General features: G+C 32.1%; 1 protein-coding gene across 2 annotated transcripts in view; it reads left to right on the top strand.

The window, feature by feature from the left end:
• CERT1 (ceramide transporter 1) overlaps positions 1 to 14560 on the top strand; it is a 111265-nt gene that overhangs the window by 27851 nt on the left and 68854 nt on the right. For both annotated transcript variants that reach the window (XM_081286495.1, XM_081286494.1), the window contains exon 3: positions 2229 to 2345. In XM_081286495.1, the coding sequence (XP_081142621.1) occupies positions 2229 to 2345 (117 nt within the window). The remainder of the gene's footprint in view (positions 1 to 2228; positions 2346 to 14560) is intronic.

Raw genomic sequence — 14560 nt, 5'->3', positions numbered from 1 at the left:
CTCCTTATAGCCAAATATTGCTTAATGTGACACTTTCTGAGAAATGTGTAATTAGGTACTTTGTTAATTGTATAAATATCCTTGAGTGTACTTACACAAACCTTGAATGGTATAGGTCACTTAGTGTGGCCTCTGATGCAATAAACTACTGGTAATATAATAATGACATATCTTTTTTACAATAAAATTTTTTTAGTAAGTAGTTGAAATATACCAAAAAATAAGAAATATAGTATGGTAAACGCTTAAACTAGTAACATACCTTATGTTATCTATTTATGTTATACTAGTCATTTATTATCTTACCAAATATTATATATTGTACATAATTGTTATCATCTTTAATTTATTCTCTTGAACATGTTTCAATTTATTCTCTTAAACACAAATTTTGCACATTTGGTAAGACCAAATCTGTCATTTTCTTCACCTATAGACTATTTCTCTTATTAAATTTACAACTTCTTTGTTCACAAACTTTTTATATATTTTGATAAATGGTGCATATCTTTTATGTATCTATTTTGGAAATTAATGATAAAATTGGTTCTTTGTGTGTATAGAAAAGTGTTTGCTGAAATTAGTAAATTATGAACTTTTATTTTTCTAAAGCTTTAATGAGGATATTGAACACAACACAAAAACATTTTGAGAAATAGGGGGATGGAAATATAACAAGAAAGATCATGGAGTGAAAGTTTAAAAACCTCTGTGTTAACTTACAACAATAGACTGAGGTGGAGAGCTTTCCTAATGTGTTTGAGTTCCTGGATTAGATCCCAGCACTGCAAAAAAAATTAATTAATAAAAAATTTTAAAATAAAAAAATAGACTCATTATTTTTAATTTCTTTACTTTGTTCTTAATATAGTATTATATTGCATTTCCTCTAAGAAATTGTTCTCAGTAACTAGGCACCATCATTCAAATATGTGAATGTATAGCATACAGTTAAATTTATAGCCATTATTTTCTTTATGAATGTTAAACAAGAATATAAAACATACATTTTACATGTCTTATTTGTACATACTGAAGTGGGGGGTATGCATTATCTTGTTTTTCTCTTTTACTTCTTTTTTTTCCCCTTTTACTTCTTTGTAGCATACTTTCCTTCCACTGTAGCACTGTGAGGCCCAGCACATAGTAACTCAGGCAGTGTTTAATTTGTGTGTTTAGCCAATCAGAACCATGATATTTTTTTTTTTTGTCTTAAAAGAGAAATTATTTCATGGGCTAAAGAACATTGTGGAGTTTTATTGTTTTTGCTAAATAAATTGATAAAGAAATGAAAGGTTGATGTTGTTAAAGGAGGAAAAGAATAAACAATATACCCCGGAGGTACAACTTTGTAGATTTTATTCAACCAATAAGTTTGTTATTACCCTGAACAGAGAGGATTCTCTCCCCTTTAAGGATAAGATTGCTCACAGGAAAGGAAATTGATTCCACCCTACCTAGTAGAAGAGGTGGTAAATGTGGTGTAATCATGTCATATTTTAATTCATTTATTGGGGAAAAATAAGATTATAAAACATTCATTTTACATATCATATGAAGAGTCTAAAGCACAGAATCAAAAGTTGGCATTTTTCACTGGATGCTTCTACTGTGGTGCAGAGAGTTTCCTCTGGCTTTCTCACATAGGTCTTGTAATGTTCATTTGATTTTTGCTCTTCTTTGGAAACTTTCCTGGCTGTCACTGTCAAAGACATATAAAAGCCTAGCATTTAATTTTAGATATTATGGGAGAAGTATTAAAACTATTTTATCTTGTTTTGTTAAATTTTATAATATTTAATAAAATAAAGTTTTTCCTAATGGGAATTTACTTTTGAATAATAGAGTAAGGAAAAAGATAGTAAATGTCTTTCTGAAACTTACTTTTGTCCTTTTCAAAAATTGTGCTTTTGGAGGTGTTCCTACTAATTAAGCTAACTTGAAGTATTTGATGAACAATGTTAATTTTGTTTTTAAAATAGTTGTTCATGGTTTATATGTCAAGTCATTGGTAGGAATAGTGAATGAAACTTGGACTTGGTAACTATGACATGTTTTCTGTTATCTGAAACATCTTTAAAGAAGTTATTTGAGAAAAAAATTAATGAATAACAAGTCTCCCAGCAGCACAGAATGAGGATGCTTATGTTTTTGCTATAGGATATAGTACTTTTAAGAATATAGCTAGCTTTGCTTTTTGCTTTTCATTTTCTTCGTTTTCTCCACAGCCTCATGATTTTGATGAATGTCGATTTGATATTAGTGTAAATGATAGTGTCTGGTATCTTCGTGCTCAGGACCCAGATCATAGACAGCAGTGGATAGATGCCATAGAACAGCACAAGGTAAGAGCTCTGTATTTATTGTTCATGGAGGATTAATCCTGGTGATAACTTCTTTAAAGCAATCTTGATATGCTATTTAAAAATTGAGCATTATATGAGCTATAAAGACTGAAATAGTACAGATGTAAATTTTTGAAATAATTTAATTTCTAATTTTGATTTACACTAAGGTCTTTGTTAGAGTGAATATTTTTCATTGTTGATTGAAACAAAATATATCCTGTTTCACTAAGCATATCTTAATTTTTATGTTGGGATTGGCTTTATAATAAATACCTTTTTAAATGATCTAAGGAAAAAGGATTTTTGAAATAACATTAGATTGTAAAACCCTAATATGTAAAAGCTTTAATGTTAATTTTTTAAGTCACATTAAACCATTTGGGTAGGTTCTTAATGCAAACATTTGAAAATTATTTAATCTTTATAAATACAAAGCTATTTAATGATAATCATACAAAAAGTTTTTTGATATAATTATGTAAGCCACATTATTATAATTTAAAACTAATCTTTGACTATTGCTATTAGTAAATGGTAAGCAGACTAAAGAAACACATTGATATTAATAAATCTGCCTTATTAGCTAATTCAGTAATACAATAAAACAAGATATAAGTAAAGTTCTAAAATCACCATGCCATTCTTAAGTGTGACTTAAGAGAACTTTATGCCTGTTCACATTCTTGTCTGTACTTGCTCGTATGGGTTTCACAGACTTCTAGTTGAAACACCTGTTTTGGTTATTTTTATCAGTCATAGCACATACGTACTTCAAAACAAGAAAAACCCGTCTGGTCTAAAATGCCATATGCACATCTTCTTGATATTGATCATTTGTTTTCTTTATTGATTTATTATGAGTCTTCCTCAACATAAAGAAAACTTGACTATGATGAATTTCTCTCTTTTTTTTTTTTTAGGTTGAGTACTATATTGATTTAAAATGTTTTCTAAGTCATAATTATCTTGGTATTATTACTACAGAAGAGAGAATAAACATGCAAAAATGAGAACCATTTTTATATTATTTAAAAGAGATAATGAACTCAGAATTCCAGAATCTCAGTGATTTGGAACCAGGCTGACCTGGATTGAAACATAGGAGCTGCTGCCACTTGTGACATTGGGCATGGAATTAACTAACCTCTTCGTGTGTATTCTAAGCTGTCAAGGGTGGTATTTCTGCCTAAAGTTACAGTAAGGAATAAATGACATATAATGTTATTTACCAAAGTGACTATATATCCCTATTTATGGCATGGTGGAAAGAGCGAGGGTGTTAAAGTCAAACTAAATTCAATAAATTATGCCATGTTGTTTCTGGAATAAGTGTTTTACATTAAGTGAGAGTAGCTAAATGTACATATAAGGAGGAGAGTGGACTATTTTCATATATTTAATCAGAGCCAGTCCTTTTACTGGTGATTGAAGATGTTATTAAGTAGAACTCATTTCTGTATTTTTAATGAGATGACCTTTTGAAGGCTTAATCAGTTGATTTAGATTTAGGACTAGTTTTTGTGTGTGTGTTTTAATTAAATCATTTTTATTTTGCTCACTTTCCTCAGTAAAGTCCAACAGAAATTCCCATTTTTATCTTCTCTTTTGAGTAAAGATGAATGCATGAAGCATATATTTCTTTCATATATTGTTGATTTTTTTGCCTCATTGAAAATTAGTTAGATAAATCTTTGGGTCTTTCTTAGAACAATGGGTTTTAAGTTAAGATTACACATTTTTGGTGATTTTTAAGTTCCGTGGAAGAAGGATTCAACTGCATGGTTGCAAATATATTGCACAGACTTTCCCTTTCTTATTTCTAGAGATCATTGATTCATAGACAAAGAAATTATTATTATTAATAATTATTTAATGCACAAAAGTAAAGTAAGTGATATGTGCCAACAAAGCAGCACATCACTGAATTTTTAAGTAAAATATAAACTCTGAAAATAATATTCAACTAATATAGGAGGGAGAGATTTCCAACGCTATCACCAGATATATATCAGCAAAGTTCTCTTATTTTTTCCTTAATACCCAGGGATAGGGAGAGAGATGTTTCCTGATTTATTCTTCAGTATCGTTTAGTAATATTGAGTTTTGAGCCTAAATTTAGTAATTTTACCATTTAAGCATCCATTGTTGTCTTAATCTTCAATATTAATATCAAAATGTTAAGGTGTGATGATGATAGGTTAAGTGTACTATGAGTTTTATTTGCTCTCTGGCATCCTGAAAAGTATGGAAAGTATGGTTTTACAGAAGAGGAAATTGGTTTAGATTAAAATTAAGTACCTTGCTTGAGACTATACTGTCCTTAGTTCATGGTGTTTTAGGATTTGATTTTGTGTTAATTCTCTTTTCTAACAGTAGTTAGAAAACACTTCCCGTAAATCACCTCTTAGTGTATCATCTGTCTCTACCTGTATATAAAGGATAAATATGAATTCCTCTTTCTGCTCATGGACTGTCAAAAGACAGAGTAATGTTGTATTGGTTAGTTCTTCAGTATTAGATTCTGGAGTCTGGCAAATATGGATTTGAATCCTGCATACTAGCTGTAGGAAAAAGGTCACAATATGCCATATAGCTATATGCCATGTAGCTATATGCCATATAGCTATAGGGAGAAAGGTCACAATGTGCCATATGTTACCATCCCCAAACAAAAACAAATAAGCAAAATAACCCAATCATAATAAACCAAGAATTGTACTTCACAATTAGCCTGGGTTCCCATATTTCAGCTCATTCTGTTCTATTTGTAATTAACATCTCCAGTATACTGGCTGCCCTTAGGATGGCTAGACAGAACATTTGGAACAGTAGACCTATCTTTTTTGTTGTTGTTGTTCTAATGGTATTGGGTAAGCCTTTAGAATTGTTTTTTCTTCCTTTCTTTTTTTCCCCCATTTTTTTTTCTTAGAGTTTCCACGCAGGTTTTAGTAATTTTTCAAAATCCAAGAGATTGAAACCTCTGTTTGCTATATTCAAGGTTTCTGTCATCTTCTGAGCCCTCCTTCAGACTCTGCCTTGAGAAGGAAGGCTAGACTTTGCTTCCATTTATTTCCAGACTGACATCTCAGGATACCACACTTTCTGTCATAGTGAAATAGTCTTATTTCTTGAATCCTTTTCATTTTTAAAGCTGTTTGAGGCTTTACCTTAAAATATATTTTTAATAAATTTTAAAAGTGTTTATGAATATGAAAAAATAAAATTAAAAAATTCTCCCATGCAACAGAAAAAAAAAATGTTAGAAGAAGAGGTTGAAGGTTTCTGTTCCATCTTTCCAAGAGGCTTTTCTGCTTATTATAATAAACTCTTATGTATTGATACATCTCACTTGCTCCCTGCCCGCCACCTACACACACACATACACACAAAACAGAAGTTCTATCTTCAGAACATGTTCAATAGTAATGGTGGTATGATAATAATGGTGATGGTGGTAATATTAGCTAACATTTTTGAGGATGAATGTATGCCTGACAGGATGATCCTGGAATTACTGTGTACTACCTGTGTGACCTTAAAAAGTTAACTATAGGAAGAAAGGTCACAATATGCCATATGTTACCATCCCCAAAGAAAAACAAACAAGCAAAATAACCCAATCCACACATTTTATCCACACATTTATGAGCATTATTATCCTATTTTTATAGATTGTTTTTGAGGCACAGAAACGCTAAGTAACTTGTCCAAACTAGTTAGTAAAGGAACTGGTATTCACACTAGGTTTATCCAACCTGAGAACCAGGGCTTTTGACCAAGTGCTTCTTCCATCATATAAAAATGTATTTATGTGAAATATATTTTGTTAACTTAAATCATGGACTGCTTATCACAACATTCATATATTTTTCTTATCTGTGGTGTTATGTTAGACTACAAGTTCCTTAAAGGCTTAGACATGATATGATTAATTAGGAATCAGCAAAGCAAAGCACTGGTCACATAAAATTTGCAGTTGAAATAATATACAGTATTTTTAAACATTTTATGGGGAAATTATTTGGAGGATTTTCTGTCCCTTCAAATGTTTACTGACAAATACATTACGGATTTATACTCTTCCAGAATGACTTGTTCACTATAAGAAAAGTCTTAGATAATTCTCTAATTCATATTTTCTCCATATATAAGAAATTGCATAATTTAGTATGACATTAAAAAGTAACCCCTGCAGGAGAAAGGTATTCCCAAAGTTATTCTTAAATTCAGAGACTCTTTTTCAATTTAATACATAGAAAAGTGCATATGTGTGTGTGTGTGTGTGTGTATATATATATATATATATATATATATATATATTAGAATGTTAGTTTTATTATGAAATTATGTGCTGACTTTTTCAAGTAATATACATTAATATTTTGCATTTAGTTATCCTGAGACAACACTGAATAAATTATTTCTGAAGATGGGATTTTATTTTGGCTTTTTAAAATCTCTTCATCATCTCCCATATTACCATTCAAATCAGATGGTGTTTGTAAAAATTCTTTATAAAGTAAAATCTATATTAATGTTAAGATGGTTGTTTTTTTTTTGCTTAAATGCTCATTTTTCTAATAAAGATTATCAAAGGGCATATCTGTACATTTTCTCACTAGTTTCTAATCAACAAAATGTTATAAATCATGTATAAATTTATATTATTAAAAGAAATTTAAGATCATTCCTAGAATTTTTTTATAATTAGAGTACATATGATGTTGATTTGAAGTTTCTGCTTTTTATGAAAGAAATGCACTCTCCCACCCCAACTCCCCATAAAACCAAACAGATAGGCTTTCCTGGCACTAGTATATTTAGGAATCCTCTTGAAAACGTTAAGTTTTGGGGCTCAGACATAGTTTGTGGTAATCATGATATTTCTTTATTTTCACATGGGAGCAACCTTAGCAGATCCCCAAATTTTGGTAATCATGGGCCATTCAGAGATTTTCTCCACATTGTGAAAATTATCCAGGTCATGAGGAACTATAGCAAAGTAAATAATTAGGGAGGAAGATTCCAAGTAGTAAATTTTTACAGATACTGATTTTCTGTAGTGGGAACCTGCAGACTCTTTTTTCTCAATTTAATATTTGTGGATTTGTTTCTGTTCATTTGTGAAGACCTGATTTATGTGTGAAGCATCAATGAATACCTTCAAAAGAAAGATTTATTCTCAGTCTGAGGAAATTATGTGGAAAACAGTTTTTGAAAAGGAGTTCATACATTTACTTGAAAAGTGTGGAAAAAAAATCTTCCTTTGGCAAACAATTTCCATGGATTGAACCATTTTTATGATACTCAAGACTCCTAAATGATGCCACGACTTTTAACTTTGTCACTGTGCCAGGCACAGTGATGCCCGGATTTTCAGGAGGCTGAGGCAGGAGGATTGCAAGTTCAAAGCCAGCCTCAGCAAAACAGCAAAGTGCTAAGCAACTCAGTAAAACTGGGCTGGTTGACTGCTCCTGAGTTCAATCCCCAGTACAAAAAAAAAAAAAAAAAAAAACATAAACATGTCACTGGGACTATATAACTCAGTGATAGAGGTTTAATTCCTATACTGCAAAGAAAAAAAAGAAAAAAATAGTGTTGGCTATCTCTGGATCAGTTTCACTTTGCTACAATTTTTCTAATTTTAGGAGCAATTTGTTCTTGACACCTTGAACTTCTTTTGTCTTAAAATTTGACATTGTCTTAGGAAACTTTTAAAATAGATAAATATTTGTTGCCCAGAACCAAGGCCAGGGGGCAAAGGAGCTAGATAGCAGAACTACCTGTTGGCACTTAGCAGTTTTTAAATATCAAGGTCATGTTAAGTCATATCATCTTTTTGTGTGCCAATTTTAATCAACTATAATATTAGAAAAAAATTTAACCACTATATGGATCCTTCTATATTTGTCTGCATTATAAATTATTACCATATAAACTTAGATTAAAATTCAAATCTGTTTAATTTGCCAAAGTTTTAGAATGCAAATATGAAGCTCAGTACAATAGCACATACCTATAATCTCAGCTATTTAGGAGGCTAAGGGAGAAAGATCTCAATTTCTAGCCTATCCTGGGCAAGTTAATGAGACCTTGTATCAAAACCAAAATAAAAAGGGCTGTAGCTAAGTGGCATTGCACTTGCCTAGCATGCATGATTCCCTGCTTTTGATTGCCTCCCCGCAAGTACTGGAGGAAAATGCAAATATAAATTTTTTTAAATTATAATGAGTATTTTCATTAGTGTATTAAAACTTACCCACTTACCTATTTGCATTGTACTATAATGGTGGAAGAAAGAAGTTAAAATCTATTTTACTTCCCCTTTAAGAGTTTTAAATTTTGAGGGAAGAGCAAATATAGTAGCTGCCAGAATAGTTAGAACCCTACCATTTTCTCAGATAAGTTGTGGAAAAATTACTATATAGAATCACAACTGACCTAAGTACAAAGAAACCTCATTTTACCACTGAATGTTTTGCTCTTTAAGATCAGAAATTGGATTAGTTTTTAATAGTGGGAGTTAATCACTAAATTGCATGTAGCAATCCATGTCATTTTGTTAGTAAATGATTTTTTTCTTTTTTAAAACAACTAAATTTAGGCTGTTTTCACACTATCAGCCCTGCTGAGGTTGATGAAATCAAGGAGGAAAACAAGGTGCCCAGCCTCTTTAATATTTGTCGTGTTCTAGAATAAAAATAATACAACTCTGAAGGGCTTGTAAAGGAACTTTATTTTTTTAAATTTATATTTATCAGTTTTATATTTATCAGTTGTTGCTTGCTATTTTTTTGAAAGATGGATTCATCTGAACCAACATCTACAATTTGAACTTCTTTTACCCATATGCTTAATAAAGTACATCATCTTAGAAGGAACAATGGTCAGTAATTTGTGGAGTTTTCAGCTGCATTCTTCTGTGTAGAAAGGTGGTTATCTTTTATCAAGTTGGCAAAAAAGATTTGGAAATATTTTATATTGAACAGTAAGGAAAGACAGTATTGAGATTGCTAACTAATATATATTATATAACTAGTTGAAGAAATATAACGTGACAAGATTCTATGTCTTGCCAGGGAATTTCTCGGAAATCAGTATAATGAGTTTAAAAAACTTATTTAAGGGAAGGGGGGAAGTAGGCCAGAGTTTGGCTATGTAACTCAGTAAAGCACTTCGCCTTGCATTTTACAGAGTCCTGGGTTTGGTTCCTAGCACAGGTTCAGATGGTGGAGGGAGCTAAAATATTTGAACTCATAAATCCAAATAGTTAATAAACGTATGCAAATATGTCATACCATTGGTTATACCTGTAGTGCAAATTTAAACCTCAGTGAACTCTACCACTGTACATCCACTGAATAGCTTAAGGAAGGAAGGGAGGGAGGGAAAGCTTAAAACCAGGTGTTGGTGAGGATGTAGAGCATCACATACATTGCTAATGGCAGTTGAGCAAATACTTTGGGGAAAAAAATTGGCAGTGCTTACTAAAATTGAACATAGATGTCTACTAAGATCAAATGAATATTGAAAATTTGAAGATCCCACAAATGTTGATTGTCATAATTTTGACTAAACCCTTTAGGTTACAGAGAAAAGGCAACAGTCTGTTCCAAGAACAATGATAAAATTACCCCAAACCAAGAAAGTTTAGAATGCCTTCTTGCGGAAAACGTTCCTGTTGTATACTTAATTTTTGTGTGGTCTTATTGTTAACAAAACACAATTACTGTCTAATCACCTGCCCCCAGCTAAATAATGTAGGTTATTTTCATCTTCTTATGTCTTTTATCTGTCATGGTTCCTGTTTATTCATAAATTTTGCTCTCTTATTCTGTCTTTGGTTCTTGTTTCCTTAGTTTGTCATGACCTTTTCCCTATCTCTTAATTTCTGTTCAGCTTCAACCCTTCCTGGATCTCTTGGAGTTTCTCAAAGTTTAAAAAAATAATAATAATAATTTCTTTTTCATACCAGGTTATTATGCATTGGCCATCCTATCCAGTTATAGTTAATTGTGTAATTTTCTGCATAAAGGAAAGAATAGGGTTGGCAGTTACACAAGTGTAATGTCCTAGAAATGTATTTTATAATTTAATATAGATTTACTAGTTTTGCAGTGATCAGGAGGGAAGATTTCTGACAGCCATTGCGACCGATAGGATTCTGCTTTTTTGTATTTTTTATGTGGAAAGAAATGGTGGATGGGATGACTTACACATTGACAGCAGAAGAAACTGTTTTTCTAATTTTACCTACTGAGTATATTGGACATTAGCTAGGAGAAAATGTTTATTTAAAAATCAGGAACTTAAAACTACTGTTCATAAAATAATTATTTTTAGCAAATAATTTTATTTTGTTAATATTGTCTTTATTGCCTGGCAGATATTCTTTGTTTGATATTGAAGTGTGAAAAATAACATTGGGGTAGGGACAATAGGAATAGGTATTAAATGAATGTCCTACAGGTTAATGTTATTGTATTTTAAAATTAGTCTTGTTTTTCAGTCACATAGGAATTCCATGTATTTAACAGACAAGATGAGGTCAGTGATAGGGATGCTTATATTAGTATTCACTTTTAACCCTTTGTCATTTTCAGTAGTACCTCTCTGATCTGTTGATGATAGAAGGAATAATTAGATATTGCAAAGTGTTTTTTAATTTTCACAGAAGAAGCCTTCCAATGGTGTTATTCCCATTTTACATGCAAATGAAATTTAATGGATTATGGGAACATTGATCAGTGAGTAGTAACATTGTAATATCCTCCTTTTTTTAATGATTGCATAGTTGAAAACTAAATCATTAGGGCCGGGGTTGTGGCTCAGTGGTAGAGCGATTCCCTAGCATGCATGAGGCACTAGGTTCAATCCCCGGCACCACATAAAAATAAAACAAAATAAAGGTATTGTGTCCATCTACAACTAAAAGAAAAAAATACTTAAACAAAAACTAAATCATTAGTCAACCCTATTTTAAAAAGAAAAAAAACTTACCTGTACAGTTAGGTCAGACAATTTTTTTTATTTTTTATTTGCTTTTTTTAATTATACTTGACAGTAGAATGTATTTTGACATATATACATGGAGTATAAATTCCCATTTTTGTGGTTGTACATGATATATAGCGTTTACACTGTTGTGCATTTATATATGAACCATAGGCAAGTTATGTCAAATTCATTCTACTGTCTTTCCCATTTCCATCTCTCCTTTTCCACACTTTGCCCTGTCCAATCTGGTGAATACACCACCCTCTTTCAACTTCTTTCTTCAGGGTTCTGTAGTTTTCATTGTAGAGGTTTTTCACCTCTTTTGTTAGATTGAGTCCCAAATATTTTATTTATTTTTGAGGCTATTGTGAATGGAGTAGTTTTCCTAATTTCTCTTTAGGTGGATTCATCGCTGATGAATAGGAATGCAATTGATTTATGGGTGTTAATTGTATATCCTACTACTTTGCTGAATTCATTTATGAGTTCTAGAAGTTTTCTAGTGGAGTTTTTTGGGTCTTCTAAGTATAGAATCATGTTGTCAGCAAAAAGGGTTAGTTTGAGTTCTTCTTTTCCTATTTTTATCCCTTTCATTTTTTTTTTGTTTGTTTGTTTGTTTGTTTGTTAGTTTGTTACTGTCTAATTGCTCTGGCTAGAGTTTCTAGGACTATGTTGAATAGAAGTGGTGAAAGAGGGCATCTCTTTCTTGTTCCAGTTTTTAGAGGGAATGCTTTCAATTTACTCCATTTAGAATAATGTTGGCCTCAGGTTTAGTATATATAGCTTTTACAAAGTTGAGGTATGTTCCTTCTATCCTTAGTTTTTTAGTGTTTTGAGCATGAATGGATGCTGTATTTTGTCAAATGCTTTTTCTGCATCTGTTGAGATAATGGTGTGATTCTTGTCTTTAAGTCTATTGATGGTGATGAATTATGTTTATTAATTTCCGAGTGTTGAACCAAACTTGTATCCCTGGGATGAATCCCACTTGATCATGATGCACTATCTTTTTAATATGTTTTGTATACAATTTGCCAGTATTTTATTAAGAATTTTTGCATCTGTTATGCAAATGATGTTGGTTTGAAATTTTCTGTCCTTGATGTGTCTTGTCTGGTTTTGGAATCAGGATGATAATAGCTTCATAGGATGAGTTTGGAAGGGTTCCCTCCTTTCTACTTCATGGAATAATTTGAGGAATATTGGTGTTAGTTATTCTTTAAAGGTCTGGTGTAACTTGGCTGAGCCGTCTGGCCTTTTCTTTCTTGGTAGGCTTTTGATGGCCTCTTCAATTTCAATGCTTGAATTTATAGATCAGACAATTCTTATCAAGTATTTTAAAATCATTCTTAACAATAGTTTTCTTATATACATTTTATTGGCTTCTCCCACCCTTGGGTGCTTTTTTTGTTTTGTTTTGATTTTTTTGGGGGGGGGGATGTACTGGGAATTAAACCCAGGGGCACTTAACCACTGAGCCACGTCCCCCTTTTTAATTTTTTTTTTCCAAACAGGGTCTCACTGAGTTGCTTAGGGTCTTCCTAAATCACTGGAGCTGGCTTTGAACTCATGAGCCTCCTGCCTCAGCTCCAGAGCCACTGGGATTACAGGCATGCCACTACACATGGCCTCCCTTGTTTTTTAAAACTAATAGTTTTCATTAAAAGGGGAAAAATACAAAAACTACCCTCAGTCTTATAACCCAATAGTTACTCTTTATTTTGCTATATTTTCTTACTCTGTGTACATTTCCCTAAAAAAACATTATAGGTGGAGAAAAGATTTAGAGAAGCTGGCAGGGGAGAAAGAATCAGGAGTCTGTCTCTCCACCTGGAAAAGTGGCAGAATCTATCTGATGTAACTATTTTGTAACTTTGGAGGCTATTGAAGGCTTGTAACTTCAGGAGAATGGTAGCATTTAAATGGTAAATTGCTGATGATTTGGGTTAATTTCAGCTCCATCCCCAAGGCAAGCAGATGACCATGTTCCTTGAGCAGCCTGTACTGCAGCTTGTGGGAGCCAGGGTGGGCACAAAGAACCCTGTCTTCCAAATATCTGGATCTGTGCTCCAAACTCTGTTTGCTGCTCTTATAATCACAGAGTCCTAGACAAAGACTTGAGCAACCATTGTTGTTTTGCCTCCTTCCCCCTCATTATGGCAAGATCCTTTCCTTCCAGCCAAAGTGATTTTCAGGGTATTTAAAAGGCCAGTATATTCTTTTTCCATCATTTTTATTTTTTTCCCATTTTGAGGACCAACATTTAAGTTTAAGATGCTTTTTTAAAAACTGGGAGAAATTAGAAAGTGACTGCATGTATAGGGAAAGGCACAAGTTCAGAAAAGACCTAAGAATACACCTTTACACCTTGGGCTGATTTTTGGCACAGAAACCTCCTATAACAATAAAACACACAAATACAGTTATAAAAACAGTAAACCCTGGGGAAAGGGGAGAATCCAGTTTCCAGACTTGCCACACTATTAGATTTAAGGGTTCCCAGTTTTCAAAAACAACAAGAACAAAAAAAAAAAAAAAATAACCAAGCAAACCAAAAAACATAGTTTATACAATGAAACAGGAAAGTTTGACCCTTTCAAAGAAAAAATGTAATCAATGGAAACTGCCCCTAAAAAAGATCTGATGGCTAATCAACTACCATAATGATGTTCAAAATAATTAAAAAAGGAGAATCTGAAGAAAACAGAACTATCAAGTAAGAGAAAACCTAGGCTAGGGTTATGGATCAGTGGTAGAGTGCTTGCCTAGCATGTATGAAGCACTGGGTTCAATTCCTGGAACCATAGAAATATAAACAAATACAATAAAGGTATTGTGTCCATCTATAATAAAAAAAATTAAAAAGAGAGAAAACCTAAAAAGAAAGAAGAAAGAAATTCTAGAGCAGAAAATTACAATAACTGAAATGAAAAATTCACTAAAGGAATTCAAAGGCAGATTTGAGCAAATGGAATCAGTGAAGTTTAATATATGACAATGGAAATTTTTCTGAGTAACAGAATGAAAAGAGGTTGAAGAAAAGGGAACAGACTGGTAAACCAATGGTATAGAATAGTGGACATAGAGACTAACCCACAAAATTACAATTATCTTATATTAGACAAAGGTACCAAAAACATGCATTGGAGAAAAGATAGCCTCTTCAACAAATGGTGCTGGAAAAAAATGGAAATCCATATGCAGCAAAATGAAAT

Source organism: Spermophilus citellus, assembly GCF_964194105.1.
Source record: "Spermophilus citellus genome assembly, chromosome: 1".
Lineage (NCBI taxonomy): Eukaryota > Metazoa > Chordata > Mammalia > Rodentia > Sciuridae > Spermophilus > Spermophilus citellus.
The sequence above is the reverse complement of the archived record's forward strand: the minus strand, read 5'-3'. Positions and strand labels throughout refer to the sequence as shown.